Source organism: Balaenoptera musculus, chromosome 5 (genome assembly GCF_009873245.2).
Source record: "Balaenoptera musculus isolate JJ_BM4_2016_0621 chromosome 5, mBalMus1.pri.v3, whole genome shotgun sequence".
Classification (NCBI taxonomy): domain Eukaryota; kingdom Metazoa; phylum Chordata; class Mammalia; order Artiodactyla; family Balaenopteridae; genus Balaenoptera; species Balaenoptera musculus.
The window spans coordinates 139069802-139093303 of NC_045789.1; the positions used below are offsets into that span (position 1 = coordinate 139069802).

The following is a 23502-nucleotide window of genomic DNA, read 5'->3' on the forward strand; positions in this document are numbered from 1 at the left end:
AAATGCTGCCCCCTGCATCATCGACAGCAAAGTTCAGTTCAATCATTTACTGGTCCTTTCTGTCAGCTGCGTGCTTTGCTGAACACTTTATGCAACTTATGTTCTTAATCCATATTCTTCTTAAGGAGTAAGCATTCTTGTAGAATACAGGACTACCTGACCCTAAGGCCTGCAGTTGGAAACATTATGCCACCTCTTGCCCTCCTTTCTGGCCGTTGAAACCCCCGCAGATTCTCCTCAGCCCATGGCCCCCTCCCTGCCTGTCTGGACTCGCCCCTGTGAGGCCCAGTTCAAAGGTGGGCTCTGGCCTTTGTCCAAGCTTGTGCCCACCCCCCCAAGGCTGTGCTAGGAGACAGTGCAAATGGCAGGGCCCCAGCCAGCTGCTGGTCATTGCATGATTTGCACTGGTTAAACCCAGGCAGCCAGAATGGTGATGTTCTGTGACCCACTGGGGGAGCAGGCAGAGGGGACAGACCCCTGGTCTCTCAGTTATGAAAGGAGAAATCCTGAACCCTGTTGCACAATCTGTGCGGATGCGGCTTACCTCACTCAGGCTTACGAAAGCAGCTACTGCACCAGTACTTTGACTGCGAGGCTGGGGACCCAGAGCTCACAGCCTTCAGTTCATAGCTTCCCAGAATACAGTGACCGTGCCTTACTGCACATGCTCTGAGGATCCCTGCCAACTGGGAGGGTGGGTGATGCTGAAGCCCCCTCCCATCTTGAATCCTCTCTGGAGTAATGAGGAGGAGATCAATAAACAAATGGAAACCCCTCCACCCCACAAAAAAAAACAAAAACAAAAAAAACTCCTGCACGGCCCTGTACTAGCTTCTGAGAAAAGACAAGAGAATCAGAACTGCTTACACGTGACCTCACCGACACCTAGCAACCAAGAAGGAACAGAGCTTCCTAGGCCAGCACAGAGCCCAGAGCCTCTGCCTCTTCCCAAAGACTGGGAACTGTTGCTCTCTGGAGGAGCTGATAATTTAGGGGAGTAGATGAGAGCCACCAACCCTGACCCACCCTGTGTACCCAGCTGAGACTTCTGTCACTGGCAACACAAGTAGAGAAAACCCAAGAAACTGTGGATTGGGAAGCCAAGCAGGTTCCAGGAAGAGCAGAGAAGGCAGCAGATGCGGAGGCTATTGGAGAATGAGAGGCCCTTGGATTCACTCAGGGCCCACTGAAAGGTGGCAACTAACCACGATAAATCAATGTTCAGGGATGCAGTGGATAAAGCAACAAATGAGAAGCAAAAACGTGGAGCCAGGAGTCAGGGTGTAATTCGTGTAGAAGGGCTTCTAGTGGGGGAGGGCCTGAGCTCAGGGCAAGGCTGAGGGACCAGAGGAGAGTCAAAGCAAGGAGAAGGCTCTGTGGTCACCCGGTCCTGGGCGATAGTGGCCTGAACGTCAGGCTCACCTGGAGGGCTTGTTAAACTAGATTCTGATTCAGCAGGTCTGGGATGGGGCTCAAAACTCTGCACTCCTAACAACTTCCTAGGCAATTCTGACGGTTCTGCTCCAGAGGCTACAGCACGAGAACCAATGGCCTAGGACAATGGCCTCGGAGCTGGGGAGAACTAGTCGTATCTGAGCGAAATTAATGCAGGACCACTCTCAAACCCACCTTTCTTCTCATCTCCCGTGCCGCTACCTCCTCCAAATGACTGCCCATCTCCTGGTACCCTTCTACCCTACTGCCAACGCATCTCTCTAAAACATACAGCCGACCCCCACAGCCTTTCCCTGGTTCCCCATCATGTCCTAACTCCTAAGCATGGCCTGTGGAAGCAAGCTGGCCTTACAGTTAGAGCACATCTCCAGAGCCAGACAACGTGGACAGGGGTCAGGCCTCCAAAACCCCTACTTGTGACCTCTGGCGAAACACTGAACTTCTCTGTGCCTTACTTCCTTATCTACAGAACAAGACAGCACCCACCTCAATGGGTGTGTGAGGATTACAGGAGTTAATGCAAAGAGCACTTGGACCAGTGTGCACGTTTTAAAGGCTCAAGGACTGTGGGTGGGTATCACCGACTTGTTCTGCCAGCACCAGCCTTGCAGTCTCTCCAAATGTACTGCCCACTGAACAGCTCCACCCCTTTGCTCAAGCCCTTAAGTGCTGTGCAACACTGCACCCAATCCAGCTTTAAAAAAGAACCCACGACTGCACATCTCCCCACCTCATTCACTTATCAGTATGGCTCCTACCCCAGAATACAGCGATGAATAAATCCAGCCACCAGCTCCTATCTGGGGGTGGCTGCTGGCAGGCAGCTCAGCTGTGGTAACTGGGGCAAATGAGCCAGGTGCCAAAGAAACCAGGAGGATAAGGAGAGGCCAGAGGAGGTTTGCCAGGAGAAAACACATTAAAGGGACTGCCCAGATAGCCTCATCCACCAGAGGGCAGACAGCAGAAGCAAGAAAAACTACAATCCTGCAGCCTGTGGAACAAAAACCACATTCACAGAAAGATAGACAAGATGAAAAGGCAGAGGGCTATGTACCAGATGAAGGAACAAGATAAAACCCCAGAAAAACAACTAAATGAAGTAGAGATACGCAACGTTCCAGAAAAAGAATTCAGAATAACGATAGTGAAGATGATCCAGGATCTCAGAAAAAGCATGGAGGCAAAGATCGAGAAGATGCAAGAAATGTTTAACAAAGACCTATAAGAATTAAAGAACAAACAAACAAGAGATGAACAATACAATAACTGAAATGAAAAATACACTACAAGGAATCAATCGCAGAATAACTGAGGCAGAAGAATGGATAAGTGACCTGGAAAACAGAATGGTGGAATTCACTGCTGTGTAACAGAATAAAGAAAAAAGAATGAAAAGAAATGAAGACAGCCTAAGAGACCTCTGGGACAACATTAAACACAACAACATTCGCATTATAGGGGTCCCAGAAGGAGAAGAGAGAGAGAAAGGACCAGAGAAAATATTTGAAGAGATTATAGTTGAAAACTTCCCTAACATGGGAAAGGAAATAGCCACCCAAGCCCAGGAAGCTCAGAGAGTCTCAGGCAGGATAAACCCAAGGAAAAGCATGTAATCAAATTGACAAAAATAAAGCAACAAGGGAAAAACAACAAATAACATACAAGGGAACTCCCATAAGGTTAAGAGCTGATTTCTCAGCGAAACTCTACAAGCCGGAAGGGAGGGGCATGACATATTTAAAGTGATGAAAGGGAAGAATCTACAACCAAGATTACTCTACCAGGCAAGGATCTCATTCAGATTAGATGGAGAAATCAAAAGCTTTACAGACAAGCAAAAGCTAAGAGAATTCAGTACCACCAAACCAGCTCTACAACAAATGCTAAAGGAACTTCTCTAACTGGGAAACACAAGAGAAGAAAAGGACCTACAAAAGCAAACAATTAAACAATTAAGCAAACATATATATGCTGTCTACAACAGACCCACTTCAGACCTAGGGACACAGACAGACTGAAAGTGAGGGGATGGAAAAAGATACTCCATGCAAATGGAAATCACAACAAAGCTGGAGGAGCAATACTCATATCAGATAAAACAGACTTTAAAATAAAGAATGTTACAAGAAACAAGGGAAGACACAACATAATGATGAAGAGATCAATCCAAGAATAAGATATAACAATTATAAATATATATGCACCCAACATAGGAGCACCTCAATACATAAGGCAACTGCTAACAGCTATAAAAGAGGAAATCAACAGTAACACAATAATAGTGGGGGACTTTAATACCTCACTTACACCAATAGACAGATCATCCAAACAGAAAATTAATAAGGAAACACAAGCTTTAAATGACACAACAGACCAGATAGATTTAATTGATATTTATAGGACATCCCATCTGAAAATAGCAGATTACACTTTCTTCTCAAGTGCGCATGGAACATTCTCCAGGATAGATCACGTCTTGGGTCACAAATCAAGTCTCAGTAAATTTAAGAAAACTAAAATCATATCAAGCATCTTTTCTGACCACACCATGAGATTAGAAATCAATTACAGGGAAAAAAACATAAAAAACACAAACACATGAAGGCTTAAACAGTATGTTACTAAATAACCAAGAGATCACTGAAGAAATCAAAGAAGAAATCAAAAAATACCTAAAGACAAATGACAACGAAAACACAACGATCCAAAACCTACTGGATGCAGCAAAAGCAGTTCTAAGAGGAAAGTTTATAGCAATACAAGCCTACCTCAAGAAACAAGAAAAATCCCAAATAAACAATCTAACTTTACACCTAAAGGAACTAGAGAAAGAACAAACAAAACCCAAAGTTAGTAGAAGGAAAAAAATCATAAAGATCAGAGCAGAAATAAATGAAACAGAAACAAAGAAAAAAATAGCAAAGATCAATAAAACTAAAAGCTGGTTCTTTGAGAAGATAAACAAAACTGATAAACCATTAGCCAGACTTATCAAGAAAAAGAGGGAGAGGACTCAAATCAATAAAGTTAGAAATGAAAAGGGAGAATTTACAACAGACACCACAGAAATACAAAGCATCCTAAGAGACTACTACAAGCAACTCTATGCCAATAAAATGGACAACCTGGAAGAAATGGACAAATTCTTAGAAAGGTATAACCATCCAAGACTGAACCAGGAAGAATTAGAAAATATGAACAGACTAATCACAACTAATGAAACTGAGATTAAAAATCTTCCAACAAACAAAAGTCCAGGACCAGATGGCTTCACAGGTGAATTCTATCAAACATTTAGAGAAGAGCTAACACCCATCCTTCTCAAACTCTTCCAAAAAATTGCAGAGCAAGGAACACTCCCAAACTCATTCTATGATGCCACCATCACCCTGATACCAAAACCAGACAAAGATGCTACAAAAAAAGAAAATTACAGACCAATATCACTGATGAATATAGATGCAAAAATCCTCAACAAAATACTAGCAAACAGAATCCAACAACACATTCAAAGGATCATACACCATGATCAAGTGGGATTTATCCCAAGGATGCAAGGATTCTTCAATATATGCAAATCAATCAATGGGACCATATTAACAAATTGAAGGGTAAAAACCATATGATCATCTCAATAGATGCAGAAAAAGCTTTTGACAAAATTCAACATCCATTTATGACAAAAACTCTCCAGAAAGTGGGCGTAGAGGGAACCTACCTCAACATAATAAAGGCCATATACGACGAACCCACAGCAAACATCATTCTCAATGGTGAAAAACTGAAAGCGTTTCCTCTAAGATCAGGAACAAGAGAAGGATGTCCACTCTCACCACTATTATTCAACATAGTTTTGGAAGTCCAAGCCACAGCAATCAGAGAAGAAAAAGAAATAAAAGGAATACAAATTGGAAAAGAAAAAGTAAAACTGTCACTGTTTGCAGATGACATGATACTATACATAAAGAATCCTAAAGATGGCACCAGAAAACTACTAGAGCTAATCAATGAATTTGGTAAAGCTGCAGGATACAAAATTAATGCACAGAAATCTCCTGCATTCTTATACACTAATGATGAAAAATCCAAAAGAGAAATTAAGGAAACACTCCCATTTACCACTGCAACAAAAAGCATAAAATACCTAGGAATAAACCTACCTAGGGAGACAAAAGACCTGTACGCAGAAAACTATAAGACAATGATGAAAGAAATCAAAGATGATACAAACAGATGGAGAGATATACCATATTCTTGGACTGGAAGAATCAATATTGTGAAAATGACTATACCACCCAAAGCAATCTACAGATTCAATGCCATCCCTAACAAATTACCAATGGCATTTTTTACAGAACTAGAACAAAGCAGTCTTGAGGGAAAAAAACGGAGCTGGAGGAATCAGACTCGCTAACTTCAGACTATACTACAAAGCTACAGTAATCAAGACAGTATGGTACTGGCACAAAAACAAATATAGATCAATGGAGCAGGAGAGAAAGCCCAGAGATAAACCCACACACATATGGTCACCTTATCTTTGATAAAGGAGGCAAGAATATACAATGGAGAAAAGGCAACCTCTTCAATAAGTGGTGCTAGCAAAACTGGACAGCTACATGTAAAAGAATGAAATTAGAACACTCCCTAACACCATACACACAAAAAAAACTCAAAATGGATTAAAGACCTAAATGTAAGGCCAGACACTATAAAACTCTTAGAGGAAAACATAGGAAGAACACTCTTTGACATAAATCACAGCAAGATATTTTTTGATCCACCGCCTCGAGTAATGGAAATAAAAACAAAAATAAACAAATGGGACCTAATGAAACTTAAAACCTTTTGCAAAGCAAAGGAAACTACAAACAAGATGAAAAGACAGCCTCAGAATGGGAGAAAATATTTGCAAATGAATCAACGGACAAAGGATTAATCTCCAAAATATATAAACAGCTCACGCAGCTCAATATCAAAAAAACAAACAACCCAATCCAAACATGGGCAGAAGACCTAAATAGACATTTCTCCAAAGAGGACATACAGATGGCCAAGAAGCACATGAAAAGCTGCTCAACATCACTAATTATTAGAGAAATGCAAATCAAAACTACAATGAGGTATCACCTCACACCAGTTAGAATGGGCATCATCAGAAAATCTACAAACAACAAATGCTGCAGAGGGTGTGGAGAAAAGGGAACCCTCTTGCACTGTTGGTGGGAATGTAAATTGATACAGCCACTATGGAGAACAGTATGGAGGTTCCTTAAAAAACTAAAACTAGAATTACCATATGACCCAGCAATCCCACTACTGGGCATATACCCAGAGAAAACCATAATTCAAAAAGACACATACACCCCAATGTTCACTGCAGCACTATTTACAATAGCCAGGTCATGGAAGCAACCTAAATGCCCACTGACAGACAAATGGATAAAGAAGATGTGGTACATATATGCGATAGACTATTACTCAGCCATAAAAAGGAATGAAATTGGGTCATTTGTAGAGACATGGACGAATCCAGAGACTCATACAGAGTGAAGTAAGTCAGAAAGAGAAAAACAAATACCACATATTAATGCATATATGTGGAACCTAGAAAAGTGGTACAGATCCGGTTTGCAGGGCAGAAATTGAGACACAGAAGTAGAGAAAAAACGTATCGACACCAAGGGGGAAAAGTGGCAGCAGGGGTGGTGGTGGTGTCATGAATTGCAAGATTAGGATTGACATATATACACTAATATGTATAAGATGGATAAGTAATAAGAATCTGCTATATAAAAAAATAGATTAAATAAAATTCAAAAAAAGATTAAGAAAATAAAGATAAAAGGACTGCCCAGCCAGCTGAGCCTCTTTCTCCAGCACATGGTGGTCTGCATCCGTGCACGCCCCCCATCCCCCATTATCCACTCGGTGGTTTAGAGAGAGTATCTCTTCACCGTATCACTCTCTCCAGGGAGACTCGCGGCTGGCCTACAGCACAACATCTCCTGACAGTCCTCAGGCTGGCCCACAGGTGCTCTCACTCGAGAATGGCACAAACGCTTCCCAAAGCAACACCACCCGAGATGAGGACAGGACACCTGGCTTGAATAGAAGGTGTTCAAGCCAGGTGTCCTGAACACCTCAACAGTCACTTAGGACTCAAAAGACCAGATCACACATAGTCCCAGATCCGCCGTACTTCCTGTTGCTAACCACACGAAGTATCTTATGTTTGAGTATACACCCATGATGCAGCTTTCTGGGGGAAACCTTATCTCAATGGTGTCTCTTAGAATTGAGAAAAATCTGATAAAAATGTCACTGACAGAGGAGGGAGAGATCAGTCCGCTGAGCAAAGGGAAATAATTTAATGCACATACCTTGGTTGCTCCATAAGCCTTTTGCCTCCTACTTGTTTAATTTTTAGGTTTTCAAATATGGTCATTAAAGACATGTCCTGCAACCGTCTGGAGAGGTCCCCATTCCTCAGCTTGCACACCCTCCCTGCTCTCTGAAACCAGCCTCCTGAGCCCCAGCGGCTGCTTCCCGGAGCTTCCTCATTCTCCAGGTTCTGCCACGCCCTCCCATGCCCAATGCCAACTAGCAATTTGTTCCATATCTGTGTTTTTCTTTAGGGGATAATAAAGGTCAGTGGTCAGACGACATAAAAAGTTGGAAGGCTGGCCTTAGGGAAATCTGCCAAGGGGCTGGATTTCACCAGAGAATGGAGGTGGGAAGATGGGAAGATGCGGGGGGAGGGGGGGCATTCCCAGCAGACCAGTATGGGGACATGGAAGTGTAGTGTGTGAACAGAGAGGCGAGGGGTCATGGGAAAGGCGGCTCTCACCAACTGCAAAGGGTTCTGGATCATGCAGGTTAATAGAGGTCATTAGAACAATAAAACTAACAATAGCTAAAACTTAGAGGCCACTTCTACGTTCAAGACACTAAGCACTTTCCAAGCACCATCTCCTGTAATCCTCCTCTCACCCAACAAGGAGGCAGGTACTATTATGATCACCATTTCACACACAAAGGAGCTAAGGATGACCAGGGGTTAAGTAACTTGCCCGAAGTCCACACTGAGTAAACACCAGAGCCTAGATTTAAACCAGGGCAGTCTGATGCCAGAAGGCCCCCAGCCTTAAACAAATCTGAGCCAAAATCAGATGTATTAATTCCAGAAACAATATGGAACACAGATGTTTTCCAGATTTCTCAAATTTAGTGTGTCCAGAAAGAAACTCCTTCTAACATGCCAGCACTCCATCTTAGCAAATGGCCCCGCCACCCCTTGGTTTCCAAAGCAAACTGCAGTCATTCAGCAAGATCTCACTTTTTTTTTTAATTTATTTTTGGCTGCACTGGGTCTCCGTTGCTGCACGTGGGCTTTCTCTAGTTGCAGCAAGTGGGGTCTACTCTTTGTTGCGGTGCATGGCTTCTCACTGCGGTGGCTTCTCTTGTTGCGGAGCACGGGCTCTAGGCACGCAGGCTTCAGTAGTTGTGGTGCACGGGCTTAGCTGCTCCGCAGCATGTGGGATCTTCTGGGAGCAAGGATCGAACCCGTGTCCCCTGCATTGGCAGGTGGATTCTTAACCACTGTGCCACCAGGGAAGTCCCAGCATGCCCTCACTTGATGGAAGTGCCACAGAGGACACTTTGTACCTAGCTCGTCTCTTGCCCAAAGCAGATGCTCATGTTTACTGAAGGAATAAATGGCTTGGAGGTGAGAGAGGAGTGGTAAATGTTGTCCCTGCCACTAAGAAAAGACCTGGGGTAGAGCTTGGCACTGGGAATGGTCAAGAAGGCCAGATGCCAAGAATCCCGAAAGCTCTGACAGGAGGGTGAGGGAAGACCAACCCACGCCAAGGTGTCTAACTGGTTATTCCACGGCAGTAATGCCATGAAACCGGGCTAGAGAAGGGATAAAAAGAAACAGGTGTCAAGGGTAGAGAGCTTTAGTTTTAGAAATGCTGCATGTGGGGTATCCAAGTAGAAAGGTCCAAAGGTAGCTGAAAAACTCAGAGGAGACAGAACTAGGGTAGAGGTAGAGGTTTTAGAATCTGTGTTAAAATCTGGGGAGTTAGGTAGAAAAAAAAGAAGCCTGTAAAGAGAATAAAAAGCCAGAAACAAAGCTTGGAGAACTTGGAAATATCAGTTAGACAAAAGCTGGCATTTCAAGGAGAAAGCAGCAATAAACAGGCAGGGGAACTAGAATGAGGCCAGTGAGCCGGCCGCAGGGAGCTGGACACTGTCGACCAAGCAAGTGGAGGCCCAAACTGTTACTGAGGGCCAAGCTGGGCTGCTTGGAGGAAGTGACACTGAAGATGAGGCCGGAAAGTGACCGGAGTTATTTAACAAACAAATCGGGTGGGCAGGGCATCGAAGGGGAGAGGAATACCTGCCCTAGACAAGTACTGTGTCAGCAGTGAGAACTGAGGACCACACAGTGGCGTGACGCAACACCACAGGCCTCCTAACCCACACCCCGGGGGCAGGGCCATCAAGGGTTTCAGATAGAGATACATTTGGAGAGACTGCGGCACCTGTGCGCTGAGGACCAATGGGAGACTGGACAAGTCAGAATGCAAACCTGCGTGGAGACTTACAGGAACCCAAGCAAGAAGAAAGCTGTGTGGCTTGGAGGTAGTGGAAAGACGTGAGGCCACCTACTAGATGGGAGCGGGGTTGGTGAGGTTAGTACCTTCAGTGTTCTTACAGATTTAATGGTCTACTCGATTGTGATGTTACTGTCAGAGATTGATTTTTTTCCCAGGAAGCTATTATGGACACTAAGGGTGATACCCCCCAACTCTAGTTAGGAATGTGACACCCGTAATCATATGTATGTATGTGACGCCTATGTGGATGTGATTATATGTGTACGTCTACACACATGATGGTTAGAAAAGGACTGTTTGGCAGTGTTAGACTAGAGCCGGATTCTGTCACCGTATCTCCCACCAGAGTTCTCCCACAAGCCAAGAAAGGAAGAGTCAGCAGAAAAGGGGACGGGGAGGGGTGCGCGAGAAACAGAAGGAAGCAGCAGCTGTGCAGCGAGTCCAGGGGAGATGTCTGGACGAGCAGCTCCACCCAGCCCAGCCCCACGGCAGGCACACAGAGCCCTCACACGAGCCAGGGCAGCCGAGGCTGACACAACCACTCACTGAAAATCTGAGACCAAACTCCCCGGCACTGCTTCCACAGCCCCAGGCAATCTGGATTCTAAGGTGGCTCCTTGCGCGTTTTCCTTCCAGAAGAGGACACTCAGACACACTGGGTCACTCACTCATTGTGTGTGGCAACTATAAAGCCGACCTCACTGTAAACTCACAAGTGGCCATTCTGAGACACAAGCAGAGTGAGTCTGACTGAACTGGCCAGGGCAACCCCTTCATGTCGGCATGGTAAAGGCAGAGAAAAGCCTAAATCCTATAGAATCTCATCAGGGTGATGCCAATTTATCGGCAACTGATTAGGCACTGGCTAATACCAACAGTCTAGGTCACGTCTCTCCTTTTTATTATTTTGGCTGCACCTCGCGGCTTGTGGGATCTTAGTTCTCCAACCAGGGATCGAACCCCAGCCCTAGGCAGTGAAAGTGCGGAGTCCTAACAACTGGACCGCCAGGGAATTCCCTTCAAAGCTTCTTAAATGAACTTTGATGCCACTGTCACATCAACATCCAGACCTTAGCACTTAAGAAAAATATGAACCTCTTGCTTGTTATACAAAAGAGGGTGCATGGTATAGACAGCAATGATGAGACTGGCCAAATGAGCTCCACAGCCCTGCACAAATACTTGATTTCCATGCCTCAGTTTTACCATCTTCAATGTCAGAAAAATATCCCTTACCTTGCAGCCGTGATGATGAATCAAAGGGCCCAGTAGGTTCCCAGCACCCTGGAGGCACCCTATCAGCTGAGTAATTCAGCAACTATGTACAGGTGCCTACTCTGGTCAGACACTGCTTCAGGGGCTAGAAATATAATGGTGAACAAGAGACACTCCTGGGGCTTCCCTGGTGGCGCAGTGGTTAAGAATTGGCCTGCCACTGCAGGGGACACGGGTTCAAGCCCTGGTCCAGGAAGATCTCACATGCCGCGGAGCAACTAAGCCTGTGTGCCACAACTACTGAGCCTGCGCTCTAGAGCCCGCGAGCCACAGCTACTGAGCTCACGTGCCACAACTACTGAGGCCCGTGCGTCTAGAGCCCGTGCTCCACAAGAGAAGCCACTGCAATGAGAAGCCAGCGCACCACAACGAAGAGTAGCCCCCGCTCACCGCAACTAGAGAAAGCCCATGCGCAGCAACAAAGACCCAACACAGCCAAATATATAAATAAATAAACAAACAAACAAATTTATTTATTTATTTTTTTAAAAAAGAGAGAGACACTCCTGGAGCATATACTCTAAGTGGAAAGACAATCAATAAATCAAGTAATAAATATGGATTACATCAGAAAAGCCAGAAACCATAGCTCTTCTTACAAGTGTGAGTGCTACTAGATGAGAGCAAAGCAAACTTTCAGCCCCAGGAAGAAGTGGAACAAGTGTTTCCGGCTCTCAGCAAGGCTTAATTCATTTCCAGAAAAGACTTGGCAGGATGTGGCTAATCACTCCTGCTTAGGCTTAGAGGAAGCTGACGAGCCAGCACAGAGGCAGTGGGGCAACCCTCTCCCAGTTATTTATTCCTAAAGGAGGCTCAGCAGCCTCGACCACGGATCTCCCCTGAGGTTTTTGCAGGGACTAGACTAGATCTGGCAAAAACAGAAAGCAGCTGACGAAGCTGAGAGACAGTAACTGGGTCTTTCACACATTAGTCTTATGACCCTGATGAAGCAGTCAGTCTCAGAAGCCTGAAAGGGGCACCAGAGCCAAGGAGACCTCACACCTGCTCAGTGATTTGTCACCCAGGGAAGTTCTTTCCTTTTCTCCAAACAAAGGACCCGTCAAGGATTGCCGTTTGCTTCTACTAGAGAAAAAGAACAGCTCTTTGGGCATAGCGATGTTCTACTTTTGTTTGTGATTCAGGCCTTGCCGTACAAGGCTCCAGAATTAAGAATGAACCTCAGCTTTTTGAAAATGAAATTTGAAAAATCCACAGTAAAAAGAATATTATTCAGCCTTAAAAAGAAAATTCTGATACCTGCTGCAACATGGATGAACCCTGAAAACATTATGCTCAGTGAAATAAGACACAAAAGGGCAAATATTGCATAATTCCTCTTATGTGAAGTCCCAAGACATCAAATTCAGAGACGGAAGTAGAATGGTGATTGCCAGGGACTAGGGGAAGGGCGAACAGGGAGTTATCCTTTAATGAATACAGAGTTTCTGTCTGGGAAGGTGAAAAAAGTTCTGGAGATAGATGGTGATGGTTGCACAACAATGTGAATTTACTTAATGCCACTGAACACCTAAAAGTGGTTATAAATCGTCTACTTTACGTTATGTATATTTTACCACAACAAAAAAATTAAAAAATAAACTTCACCTAATGCTTTTTTCCTAGATAGTTTAAATAGGATTTAGCCGAGCATTCAGAAACACTCTGCAGTGGGTACAGCCCCAGAAACACCTGTAAGGAGCTCACCTGTATTGGGACCCTCAGTCTCCTCCATGTCCTGGGATCTGCAGGACACACCTACGACTCTAACACAACCAAAGAGGACCTTGGCTCATTCTCTACTCAGTGACACTGTTCTTAGGAATTTCTCCACAGCTTCACATGCAGGATTATGACAAATTCCCCCCAAATACTAGGTTGACCCTTTTGTCAATGAAACCCCTGGAGCCTGGGGCGGGGCGGGGGGTGGAGGGGTGCAGGCGGGAAGGGCACCTTACTTCTCTCACAGCCACGTCTGATGAGGCTGCATCAGTGATTGATTTGGAGGATTTTCACAACTGGGAGGGATATTAATAGACACCAAACTCAACCAACTAATTTTGGCAGTTCAGAAGCTGCCTACTTGGTCCTGTAACTACTCCTTTGCAGAAGGGTTTCTCTGGCATAGCACAGAAGCAAAGCCGAGTGGCCTCTCCACCTCTCTGACCCCTAACTTATAATTTTCTTTCAGTCACAGTGGTCTGGGCTCTGGAGGGAGCCGGTGATACAAGCAAGGCAATTGCTGGGGGCCAGGAGCAAGGGTAATATAATGAAGGAAACCTAAGATTTCCACCAGAGGTTGAAAAGATACCAGAGGCCGAGGGGACAAATTGACCTCAGGTGCCGAGGCCATTAACAACCTCCAACTCTAAAACTCACAGGAGGCAGGCATGCTGGGCCTGTGTGGATGGCACCCAAGCACAAAGCTAGGAATCTTAGCTGCTTCTACTGAACCATGAACCTGGGCTGGGGTGGGGTGGGGTGGGGTGTATGTGTGTGGAGTAAACCAAGAGCCACTAAACAGAGCCGACATGCAGACTGCAGTGGCGGTGGCAGCGGGGAGGCAGAAGCTTATAAATGCTGTATACCTACAGCAAAGGGCAGCCCAGCAGCACCCCACAGAGGGAATTCCCTCATCTGCATAAGAGGGGACCTGGTCTCAAATAGCACTGCCCCCAGGACGCCGTAGCACAAGGCACAGCCTTCCATTCAGGCAGCTGCACAAGCGCGCTGGCTAATGAATGGATGCATGCAGTCACCAAATGGCTAGCCAAACCCAATTCTCTAAAGACATTCATCCTGGCAGTGGAATCCAGATCCTCTTCAACTCTCTTCCTAGGAAGTAAAATATTAAGTCAATGGTCCTTGGCTCCCAGGACAGCAAGCACCTATTATAAAGGGAACGTTGGGAATGTTCTAAGAGAAAAAGCAGGAAAGCAGTAGGAAGAACATTAAGTGGGCCAGAGAAAGTTAAAAGCTTCACGTGGTAGCTCAAAAAAATCTGCCAGACTCCAAGAGGCCCAAGAATATTGCAAATGTTCCAAAATGATCAAACCCATTGCGTTCACGTGTATAGCCAACAACTCACCGGTCTGGCCTCATTTGTAGTTACAGACGTATGTTTTCCTAAAAATCACCATACGACACAAAAAGTCCACAGGGTTTATGGGAAAAAGTGGAATTAGGGGTGTAACACCCAAAAACTTAAGACGGTAAACTTACACACACACACACACACACACACACACACACGGCAAGAAGCTAACAAAAACCTAACAAAAATGGCAGCACAATTTGACAAATTAAATGGTTAAGAAATGCATATATACTACAACAACTATGGCACTTAACCAGGTCTGCAGCTCATGAGTTACTGGGAAATAGGGTGAGTGTTGTAACAAGAGACGTGCACAGGATGTGGCTCACAACACAGTCAACTGAGATAGCTGGTGGATGTCTGAAGTGTATATGGTCTATGTGGCTTGGTTCAGCTGAGTTCAGTTTTCTGTTTACCTATTACCCACAGATGAAATTATGCACACTAAACTCAATATTCCCGTTATATTCAACTTGTTTCCTAAAGTATCAATCCCGTTGGAACAAATCCATGCTTCCAAACAAGTGCTTCAAGCAGAACTGACTGTACCTTACTTCAGGTACCCTGGATGTCAGTATCCACTCCATGCTCTTTGCTATCACAGCGCCATAATTTGATACATGCCGTTGCCTTGCCTACAAAGGTTCCCCTACCCCCATTCCACTTTGGGGAACTCCTCATTGTTCAAGGCATACCTCAAATGTTACTTACATTTCTCTCACTCCTGACCCTAAATTTCTTCTACTGTACAAGTACGCTAAGCATAACTCTATGTCAAATACTGATCAGGGCATGCCCTCTTCTTTGCACACCACTTGGCACAAACATGGTGAAAAATAATGATTTTTTCCATTGAAATTAAATTATCAAGCTCATTAGATGCTTGAGAGAGATGGCAGATACTTAGAAAAGATAGCATAAAGTGTTTTTGAGAGGGGGGGAAAAAAGGATGACTTTCAGAGATGAGAAAAATGGAGCCTGACATTGCAAGTAAAAATATAGCCACCATCAGGAAACAAAGGAAGACTTAAAAACAGATGATCATCGTGGGAGAACAGGACAGAACATCTCTACCTGAAGCATTTTCAACTTGGAAAAAGAGGCCAGAGCAAAAAGTTCTTAAACATTAGTTAAGAACTGAAAAATATCAAGAAGGTGCTTAGAAACAAAGCAAATTTTATACCGGTCTGCTATAGTAAGCAGGAGAATTTAGCAACAGTTTGGCTGAAATAAGAGGTGAGGTACAGCAGACGGACGAATGTCCAGGTCCTAAGACCACCTCCTTTGGTTGGGGGGACTCACGAAAAATAACTAGAGTCTTCAGGAATACAACGCAGTCACTGAAAATTCAGCTTCTTGAGAATATTTATAATCAGACCCTTCCTGGGTAAACGTTACTTGAAAAAACAAACATAAAAATAAAGACAATATCCCCCACTTTTAAGTTTTATCTTCACTATTTAAAGCTACTAGAAACACCAGCCCTGTGCTTTCCCACCACAGAAAAATGTGAATGACATAACAAAGTCCAGCAAAAGGAACAAAGACAATGGAATCTGAGGTCCAGATGCTAGGTCTCTTCTTACTAACTGTGTGACCTTGGGCAAGTGACTGTGCCCTTCCTGTGCTTCAGGACACATAAAATGGAACCAACCACAACTACCTGGCAGGGTGGATTTGTAAGTGGTAGAGACTACTAAACAGCAGACGTGATATCACAAACCTAGAGTAACCCTTACAGACAACGGAGTCGCATTCCTAAAACCAGAAATTATGATTCCAAAACAAAAAGGCATTAGCAGATAATAATGCCATTTAGCAGACATTCTTTCATTTTAAATTTGTGTATGTCAAGTAAATCTAAATATATATAGCAAGCTAATTTAATCAGCTATCTGGAGGTACATTCTGCAGTTAACGTACCCTACTGGATACTCCAGGAAACTATGTGGTTTCAAAAGAGTACAGGAAGGCCTGATGGTCACAATTTCTCTTTTGCACCAGCAGGCTACTGATAATACTCATTTTGAAATGTTTCCAGGCCTTTCCTACTCTGCATGATGTGGTATTCAATAAACCTGCCAATTCTTATTTATGCCGGGGGAAAAAAAAAATGCTTCCAAAGGAGATTCCATAACCCTATAGTGGCACCCTCCATCTTAACCTCACGTTTTTCTCACACTTGAACTGTGACCTTGGAGTAAGTCAGTATCTGTGCTCTGGGCCTTCCCCCTCAGAGAGGAAACCTCGAAATGCCTCGCTCTAAAATTCCCAAAGTCCTGCTGGGAAACAAGCTATTTAGAAAGATAAGTTAGAAGAGCACATATGTGAATCATATCTCAATAACAGAGCCAACCCTGTAATATTCTACAGGAGCCACCTTATCCCTCAAAAATTCCTAATTTGGGGACGGTGAGAGATGTACGTAAATCATTCCAAAATGAGACATGGATAACAGATACACAAGAACATACAAAGCCATTTTTATACAGCATACAAACCAATTACCTTGTGCACATATTTTCATTGAGTAGCACCCCAAAACGTTTCCAAAAATTGGCAGGGGTATAAACTACCAGGCATGGACTTGGCTAAGAGCTTTTAAGTAAAGAGCCAGTGAAGAACTGCCATGACTGGCAATCGCCATTACCAAGTTCAGCGACTAGTCACTACCCTGGTTCAGGCTATCCTTTTCTCTCTTCCTAACTGGTCCTGAAGCCACTAGTTTTGTCCACCTTTCTAACCATCCTTCTCATAGCACAGTGATTTTTCTAAAACGCAAACCTAACCCTGTTAACTTCCCTGCTTAGAACTCAATTTAGTGATTTCCCACCCCGCCTTAAGATGAATTCTGAACTCCTTATTGCGGAGGCACACCGGAGACCTTCTGTGATCTAGTTCCAGCTTACCTCTCCAGTCCCACCTTTCTGCCATTTATATTTCAACCTCAGGGAATGTCTCTCACTCTCTCCACTCTGGCTCCTGGGCCTGTACCATGCCTATTTTTGTGCAAGCAGAAGACCTCAAATGTGATGACTTAAAAAATTAACGTACGTGTTCTCAAAGGAGGAAAAAAAAAGCCTCCTCTTTTTATGTACAAAGCATAAACATGCATATACCACATAAAAAAGACATACAGTGTGAAAGCAGCATTAAAATTTCCTGGAGTGGGCAATCAGGAAAACAACGTGTGAAAAAGCTCGGGTGTGCGGGGGGGCGGGGGGGCGGGCGGAGTCGTGGTTGTAAAAAGGTTTATAAATACTGGATTACAGCAAGATGTGAGTCAAAGTTGGAAACTCAAGTTCACGCAATACAGAAGCCAGCTACACATCTTTCTACTTGAATATTCCCATTTCACCTCAAACTCATACACAAAACTACCCAATATGTCCCCCCATCCATCAAAAAACAAACCACCAGAAAGACAAAGCAAAACGATGCCTTTCAACGTTTCTGCCTCTCATTAGCAAACTCCTGGTCACTGAATTCAAAGGGCTAGCTCCGCAGTCAGGGAACCGAGGCTGTGACCTTGGGGAGACCACCTCAGTCTCCCTGGCCACTCAGGCAGCCTCAGCGAGTGCAGGACTGCAGAGCTGAGACCCCAGGTCTGGCTCCGAGAACGTGGCGCAGAAACACAAGGAAGGTATGGCCGTGACCGTCGATGAGGAGGAACTGGAGTTACACAAAAGCCAAAACCTCACAAAAACCGCTACCAAGGCTCTGAACTCTCCCCTTGTCCCTCGACGGGTCAAAGGGTGGAAAGCGGCGTGCAGTGAGTCCTGTACTTCAGGCACCTGTCTCCAGGCGCCCGCGGGGGGTCTCGGCCGCAGGCCTCGGCGGCCACGCGCCCAGCCAACGCCCGGAAGCCGAGGACCTGCTGAGCTCTGCCCCCGGCGGGCGCCCCAGCCCCGTCCTAACCCGGAGGAGACTCCGCCCGGCCGCCCGCGCCGACTCGCAGACCCGCGATGGCGGAACGGCTGAGCGAGCACACAAAGGCGGCAGTCTCGGTGGGGACCAAACTCTCGCCCGGTCTCCCCGAACTCCGACACAGGCCCGCGCCCCGCGCCCCGCCCGGCCCTCCGAGTGACCTTGGGCGCGTCCCTCCCCGCCCAGCCTCAGTTTCCCCGGCGACACTAAGACGAGGCGCCGCGGCCTGCACGGGCGGCCGACACCCGCGGCGGGGCCTCCCCACTTCCGTCCCCGCGCCGAGCTGGGCTTGCGCGGACAGCGGGGCGGGCGGGCAGGCGAGCCGGCCCGCGGGCCCGGTCGGAGGTCGGGGCCCGAGCGTGGTCGGCCGCGCCACGGCGGTTCGTTGGGCCGCGGCACCGAGGCCTCCGCAGGCCGCGAAGCCGCCCGAACCCCGAATCCGCCCGGCCCTGCCTTGCCGCCCCCTTCCCGCAAAGCCTGGCCCTGCCTGGCGCTGGTGAGGCTCGGCAGGCGCAGCGGTGGACGCACTCGAGCGAGGAAGCACCTTTGGAAGCCGCTGAGAAGCCCTCAACAAGACGCCGCCGCCTCAACAGCGACCCATTTCCGCTCCGGAGACCTCGGCTCCGCCCCCCGCGCGTTCCTATTGGCCACCGCTGTCCCTACTCCCGTGGTCGGCCGGTCGAGGAGGTATATTTTCAATCTTATTGGGTAAGAAACCATCTATTACCACTTTGAAATGGGCCTCCTTCCGGCTCCGCCCACGCTCGCGAGCTCAAGCTCCTGCCTTCCCGCGAGAGAGCGGTCGGCGCCCCTCGGCCCGCAAGGCCTCCCGGGAGTCGTGGTCTGGGCTCCGGCTGCCCTGCTCGCGGCGCGGAGCCGGGCGCGCCTCTCCCAACCTGTTTCCTGGGGTCTCTACTATCGGCCTGGATCTGCAGTCCTCCGGGCGCCCGCTCCCCACGACGTGCCAGGCCCTGGGCCTGCGCCTGATCCCTGCGATCCCGGGCTCTGCCAGGCTGTTGGTGGAGACGCGAGGGAAGCACAGCCCGGCCCATCTTCGGGATCCTGGAGGAGGCACTCAGCCAGGACGTCTGCGAGGGCTCCCCGGAGGAAACGAGCTGGGAACTGAAAGGACTAGAATGGAGGAGAGAGTTCCAGAAAGAGGGAGCCTGGATGGGGAAAGGTGGGCTAGCATATCCAGAAAACTGAAGGCTGCCCAGTGCGCCACGGATTCAGGGGTTGGGAGAAGTGGGGGTCGGGGAAGGCACGAGTCAGACCTTGGAGGGCCCACATGCCAGGCTAAGAGTCTGGATTATCCCGAAGACAATAGGTGTCAGGAAGGGAAGGACTGAACCCGTGGAGTACTCCTCTCGCCCAGGTCCGGTCCAGCCCGGTCCTGGGAAAGGGGCCATGGCCCAGGCAAAAGCCTGGAGGTCTCTGGGGCATCTGGTGCAACTCCAAGAATCGAGAAGATAGTGTGGGCCCTGGATCCCTCCTGCCTGAGATTGAATCCCAGCTCCATGGTTCAGGCAAGTCTCACGGTTCCCTGGCCTGTAGCATGGAGATAATAGCAGTACCTACCTCAGGGGGAAGGTGGGAGTCGGGAGGACTCAACACTGTGAACACAGGTGCATGCCAGCCCTGGGTGGGGCTGCATATCAGAATTGGGATTAGAGAATCTGGTGGTGGGTTCCTTGAGTTCAGCTCCCAGAACTGGACTTGGGCATGGATTTGGCAACCAGAAAAGAGCCCAGCTTGTCTCTCTTGTTCTGAGAATAACCAGGTCATCCCAGCAGGCCACCCTGGACATGCCCACACAGGTAGAGAACAAGAGGGACCTCCAAGGCCACCTGAGGTCCAGGCTCTAAACTGGTGCACAGCCAGTCCTGCTGAACCTTATTGGCCAAAGCAAGTCAGCCCAGATTCAAGGACTGGGGGAAATAGACTCTGCCTATTTCCTACTCTGTTCCTTGCCTTGGCAGAGGTCACAAGGCAAGGAACATGGATACCGGGAGACATTGTTGCCATCAGTTTACCGCACAAGGCCGGCCCTCAGCCCATAAACTCAGGGGATGGTCCAAGACCTGACCCTACCGGGGTTTGTATGGGGCAGAAGCCCCAGGTGCTCTCAAGGCAGCTCTGAGCAGCTGTCCAGTCCAGGAGGGCAGGTGGGGACCCTGTGGATTGCCAACCAGCATTACTCCTAATAGCACCCTGAGTCTGTTGGGCCACCACCTCTCCCCTCTGCTCCAGAGGCCAATCTGATAGGTGAAGGGTAATTCTCTCCCTCTGCCACAGTGCTTGCTTCGGCCCCCATGTGCTGCAAGGGCCCCCATGCAGACCTTCCCCCACTACAGGAACTGGTTCAGCAGAGCATGTTCAATCCAGGCCAGTGAGACTGGAGCACAAGGCTTGGAGGACAGAGAGGTTTCCCTCCTACGAGACCTGCCAGGGAGAGATGGCCCTTCTTCCTCCAGACATGTGAGGTTGGAACTGCTACCAGCTTGGAGACAGAGCTCCTGGATCAGGCATGTCCTGAAGTCTACCCTATTTTGGATTGCCAGTTATAGAAGCTAATAATTCCCCTTTTGAAGCCCTCAGAGCTCCTGAGAGCCTCTCTTGGGACAGGTCATCATCAACGTATTTCCTCGATATCAAATGAAATGGGTTTGAATAACAACACAGGATGTAAGAAATGCCGTGTTTATTTTTTTTAATGAAATTTAATCTGCTCCCAGCTCTAATTTGACAGGGGGGTGGGAAATTCCTCTTTCTACCAACCTCAGTTGTGGGGAAGTCCTGGGGTTCTGACACAGTTCAGAATGTTGGGGGAGAACGCTGGTCTTTAGTCTGTTCTTGTCCCTTTGAGATGTCCACCCTCTTAGTCTGAATGTGCCCTGGGGTCCAGCCTCCCCCCTCTGCAGACCCAAGAAGGATGTAGGGTGTGGGGGTCTCTCCTAGACATCTATCCGCCTGGCAGTTTCCAGCCCCTCTCTTACTGCCTTGCACCCCATGGGCTTGCCCGTTCTCTCTCCTGGGCGCTGCAGCATACTGTGCTTTACACCAGGAGGCTTTCACTCAGCCAGCCTGTCCTCAGAGCCACGCACCTCCAGTCCAGTGATGGGTCTGAGGACCCAGGGGAATCACTCCATTCCTGTCCAGGCCCTGGGCCAGCTCCTGCCCAGTGGCTCTAACCTCGTTCCTTCAGTGATGCTGGAGAAGGCTGGGCAGTGCTCTAAAGGCATCCAGGCTTAGCTTTGGGTCCTGGCTCTCCCGGCAGGTCACTTCACCTCTCTGAGCACCAGTGGCCTCATCAGCAGACGGGGTGTGGGGGACAGTTCCTACATCCCTGGCCAGCTCCCCCCATCGCCGTGAGGTTTGGGAGACAAGGCCGAGAAGGGCCAGTTCCCAGCGGCTCAAGATCCTGGCGACTTCTACTAATCGCACAAGCACAATCACATTCTCAGTCTTGGGGGTTCCCGGATTAAGCCACCTGACTCCGGGCAGAGAATGGGGATTCCAGGTTTCCACAAGCAGAGCAGGCTCTGGAACTCCGAGGGGCAGGAATGCCTAGCGTTAGGCCGTAGGAAGGGCTAGAATCTGGGCTAGGGTGGCCATGTTTTAGCACATAAGATACAAGACGCCCAAATAAATTGGAATTCCAGCGGATCCTTCTGTTAGCATTAGCTTGTCCCACGCAATAACTGGCATTTTATTTGGCAACCCTGCTCTGGGCGGGAGGAGACTGGGGCGGAGTGGGGCGAGGGGCGCGGCCAAGGAAGGGGAGGTGCACACCGCCGCTCAGGCTTTATTTGGGCGAGGGTCTCGGGGTCCCGGGGCGGGGCGGGGCGGGGCGGGGCGGGGCGGGGCGGGCCCGCCCGGCTCAGACGGCACCCAGGCAGCGAGCGGGCCCGCCTGCCGAGCCTCCCCGCTGCAGCGCCCGCATTCTGCGCTCCCGGCTCTGCTCCATCTCCAGCCTGCGCTGCGCCTCCAGCTGCGCCTGCGGGCGGGCGGTGGAGGTCGGCGCGGGGCGGGGCCGTCCCCCACCGCGGCTTCCCCACCCCCACACACCGCGCCCCGCCCGCCCGCTACCTCCAACGCCTGCGCTGTGCACCCTCGCGCCCGCCCCCGGGGCTCACCTGCTGCTTGGGGCGAGCTGCCCGCGGCGCCGGCACGTGCAGCAGTGCCTCCTGCCCGCGGCGCTCGGCCGCCTTCTCCCGGATCCTGCGCTGCAGCTCCAGCACCCGCTCGTCCCGGGAGGGCGCTCCCGCGGCCGCCGACTGCGCCTTCTTCTCCTCCCACCTGGGCGGGCGGCGGGGCTGGCTCAGGACAACCCCACCGCGGGTTGACTCCAGGGATTTAGGTGCAGGGGGAGAGGCCCCCCGAGGACCGCTCGGGGCGGGGCTCCCCCCAGCGCCTCTTCCTTTTTGCTCCTTGTATTTCGCAGTTTAAAAAGTATTCCATAGGTATTAACTATCTTGGTATTGGGGATAAAAAAAGCGAACGCCCTTTCATCTTGCCCTCCCCTTGCCACTCTTGCCTAGAGATAGCGGCGGCTAATATTCTGCTATCTTTGCAGATCTCTTCCATACTTGACCACAAGGGGCCGGAAAAGTCACCACAGTGTTCCTAACAAAGAGGGGTGCGTGTGTCCACGTGCTTTCCGTTAAAAGAGAGATGTTTGACAACCAAATTCGATGTGTGAACCCCAACTAAGTCCTGGTTTAAAAAGGAAAAAAAAAAAGGGACTTCCCTGATGGCGCAGTGGTCAAGAATCTGCCTGCCAATGCAGGGGACATGGGTTCGAGCCCTGGTCCGGGAAGATCCCACATGCCACGGAGCAGCTAAGCCCGTGCGCCACAGCTACTGAGCCTGCACTCTAGAGCCTGCGAGCCACAACAACTGAGCCCGCGAGCCACAACTACTGAAGCCCACGCGCCTAGAGCCCGTGCTCCGCAACAAGAGAAGCCACAGCAATGAGAAGCCCGCGCACCGCGACGAAGAGTAGCCCCCGCTCTCTGCAGCTAGAGAAAGCCCGCGTGCAGCGACGTAGACCCAACACAGCCAAAAGTAAATAAATAAATAAGTAAATAAATGTTTTTTTTTTAAAAAAAGAAAATAGTTGGGGGC

The 23502-nt window shown here is 48.3% G+C and overlaps 3 protein-coding genes across 10 annotated transcripts in view; 1 reads left to right on the forward strand and 2 right to left on the reverse strand.

The window, feature by feature from the left end:
- Nucleotides 1-19213, reverse strand: part of RNF4 (ring finger protein 4) — a 42002-nt gene extending 22789 nt beyond the window's left edge. For 3 of the 8 annotated variants that reach the window (XM_036853436.1, XM_036853438.1, XM_036853437.1), the window contains exon 1: nt 18920-19020. The gene's annotated coding sequence lies outside the window, so the exon portion shown is untranslated. Of the gene's footprint in view, nt 1-544; nt 2394-18903; nt 19022-19102 lie in introns of those variants that run through there. The other 5 variants (XM_036853431.1, XM_036853435.1, XM_036853433.1 and 2 more) reach the window with 4 other exon arrangements.
- Nucleotides 18414-21054, forward strand: LOC118895362 (translation initiation factor IF-2-like). The gene is made up of 3 exons (XM_036852269.1): nt 18414-18755; nt 19089-19555; nt 20730-21054. Exons 1-3 carry the CDS (start codon nt 18414-18416, stop codon nt 20947-20949), a joined length of 1029 nt encoding a protein of 342 aa, XP_036708164.1. The 3' UTR covers nt 20950-21054.
- Nucleotides 21055-22242: 1188 nt separating this feature from the next.
- CFAP99 (cilia and flagella associated protein 99) overlaps nt 22243-23502 on the reverse strand; it is a 43054-nt gene continuing 41794 nt past the window's right edge. The window contains exons 15-16 of the mRNA XM_036853430.1: nt 22512-22674; nt 22243-22372 (exon numbers count right to left, since the gene is read on the reverse strand). Coding sequence (XP_036709325.1) covers nt 22256-22372; nt 22512-22674 — 280 coding nt within the window. The 3' untranslated portion in view covers nt 22243-22255. The remainder of the gene's footprint in view (nt 22373-22511; nt 22675-23502) is intronic.

Coding starts and splice junctions, on each gene's coding strand:
- LOC118895362 (XM_036852269.1), top strand. CDS start 18,414: ATGGCGGAACGGCTGAGCGAGCACACAAAGGCGGCAGTCTCGGTGGGG. Junction 18,756..19,088: donor TGGTCGGCCGCGCCACGGCG/GTTCGTTGGGCC, acceptor TTATTGGGTAAG/AAACCATCTATTACCACTTT. Junction 19,556..20,729: donor GGGAGCCTGGATGGGGAAAG/GTGGGCTAGCAT, acceptor CCCCCACTACAG/GAACTGGTTCAGCAGAGCAT.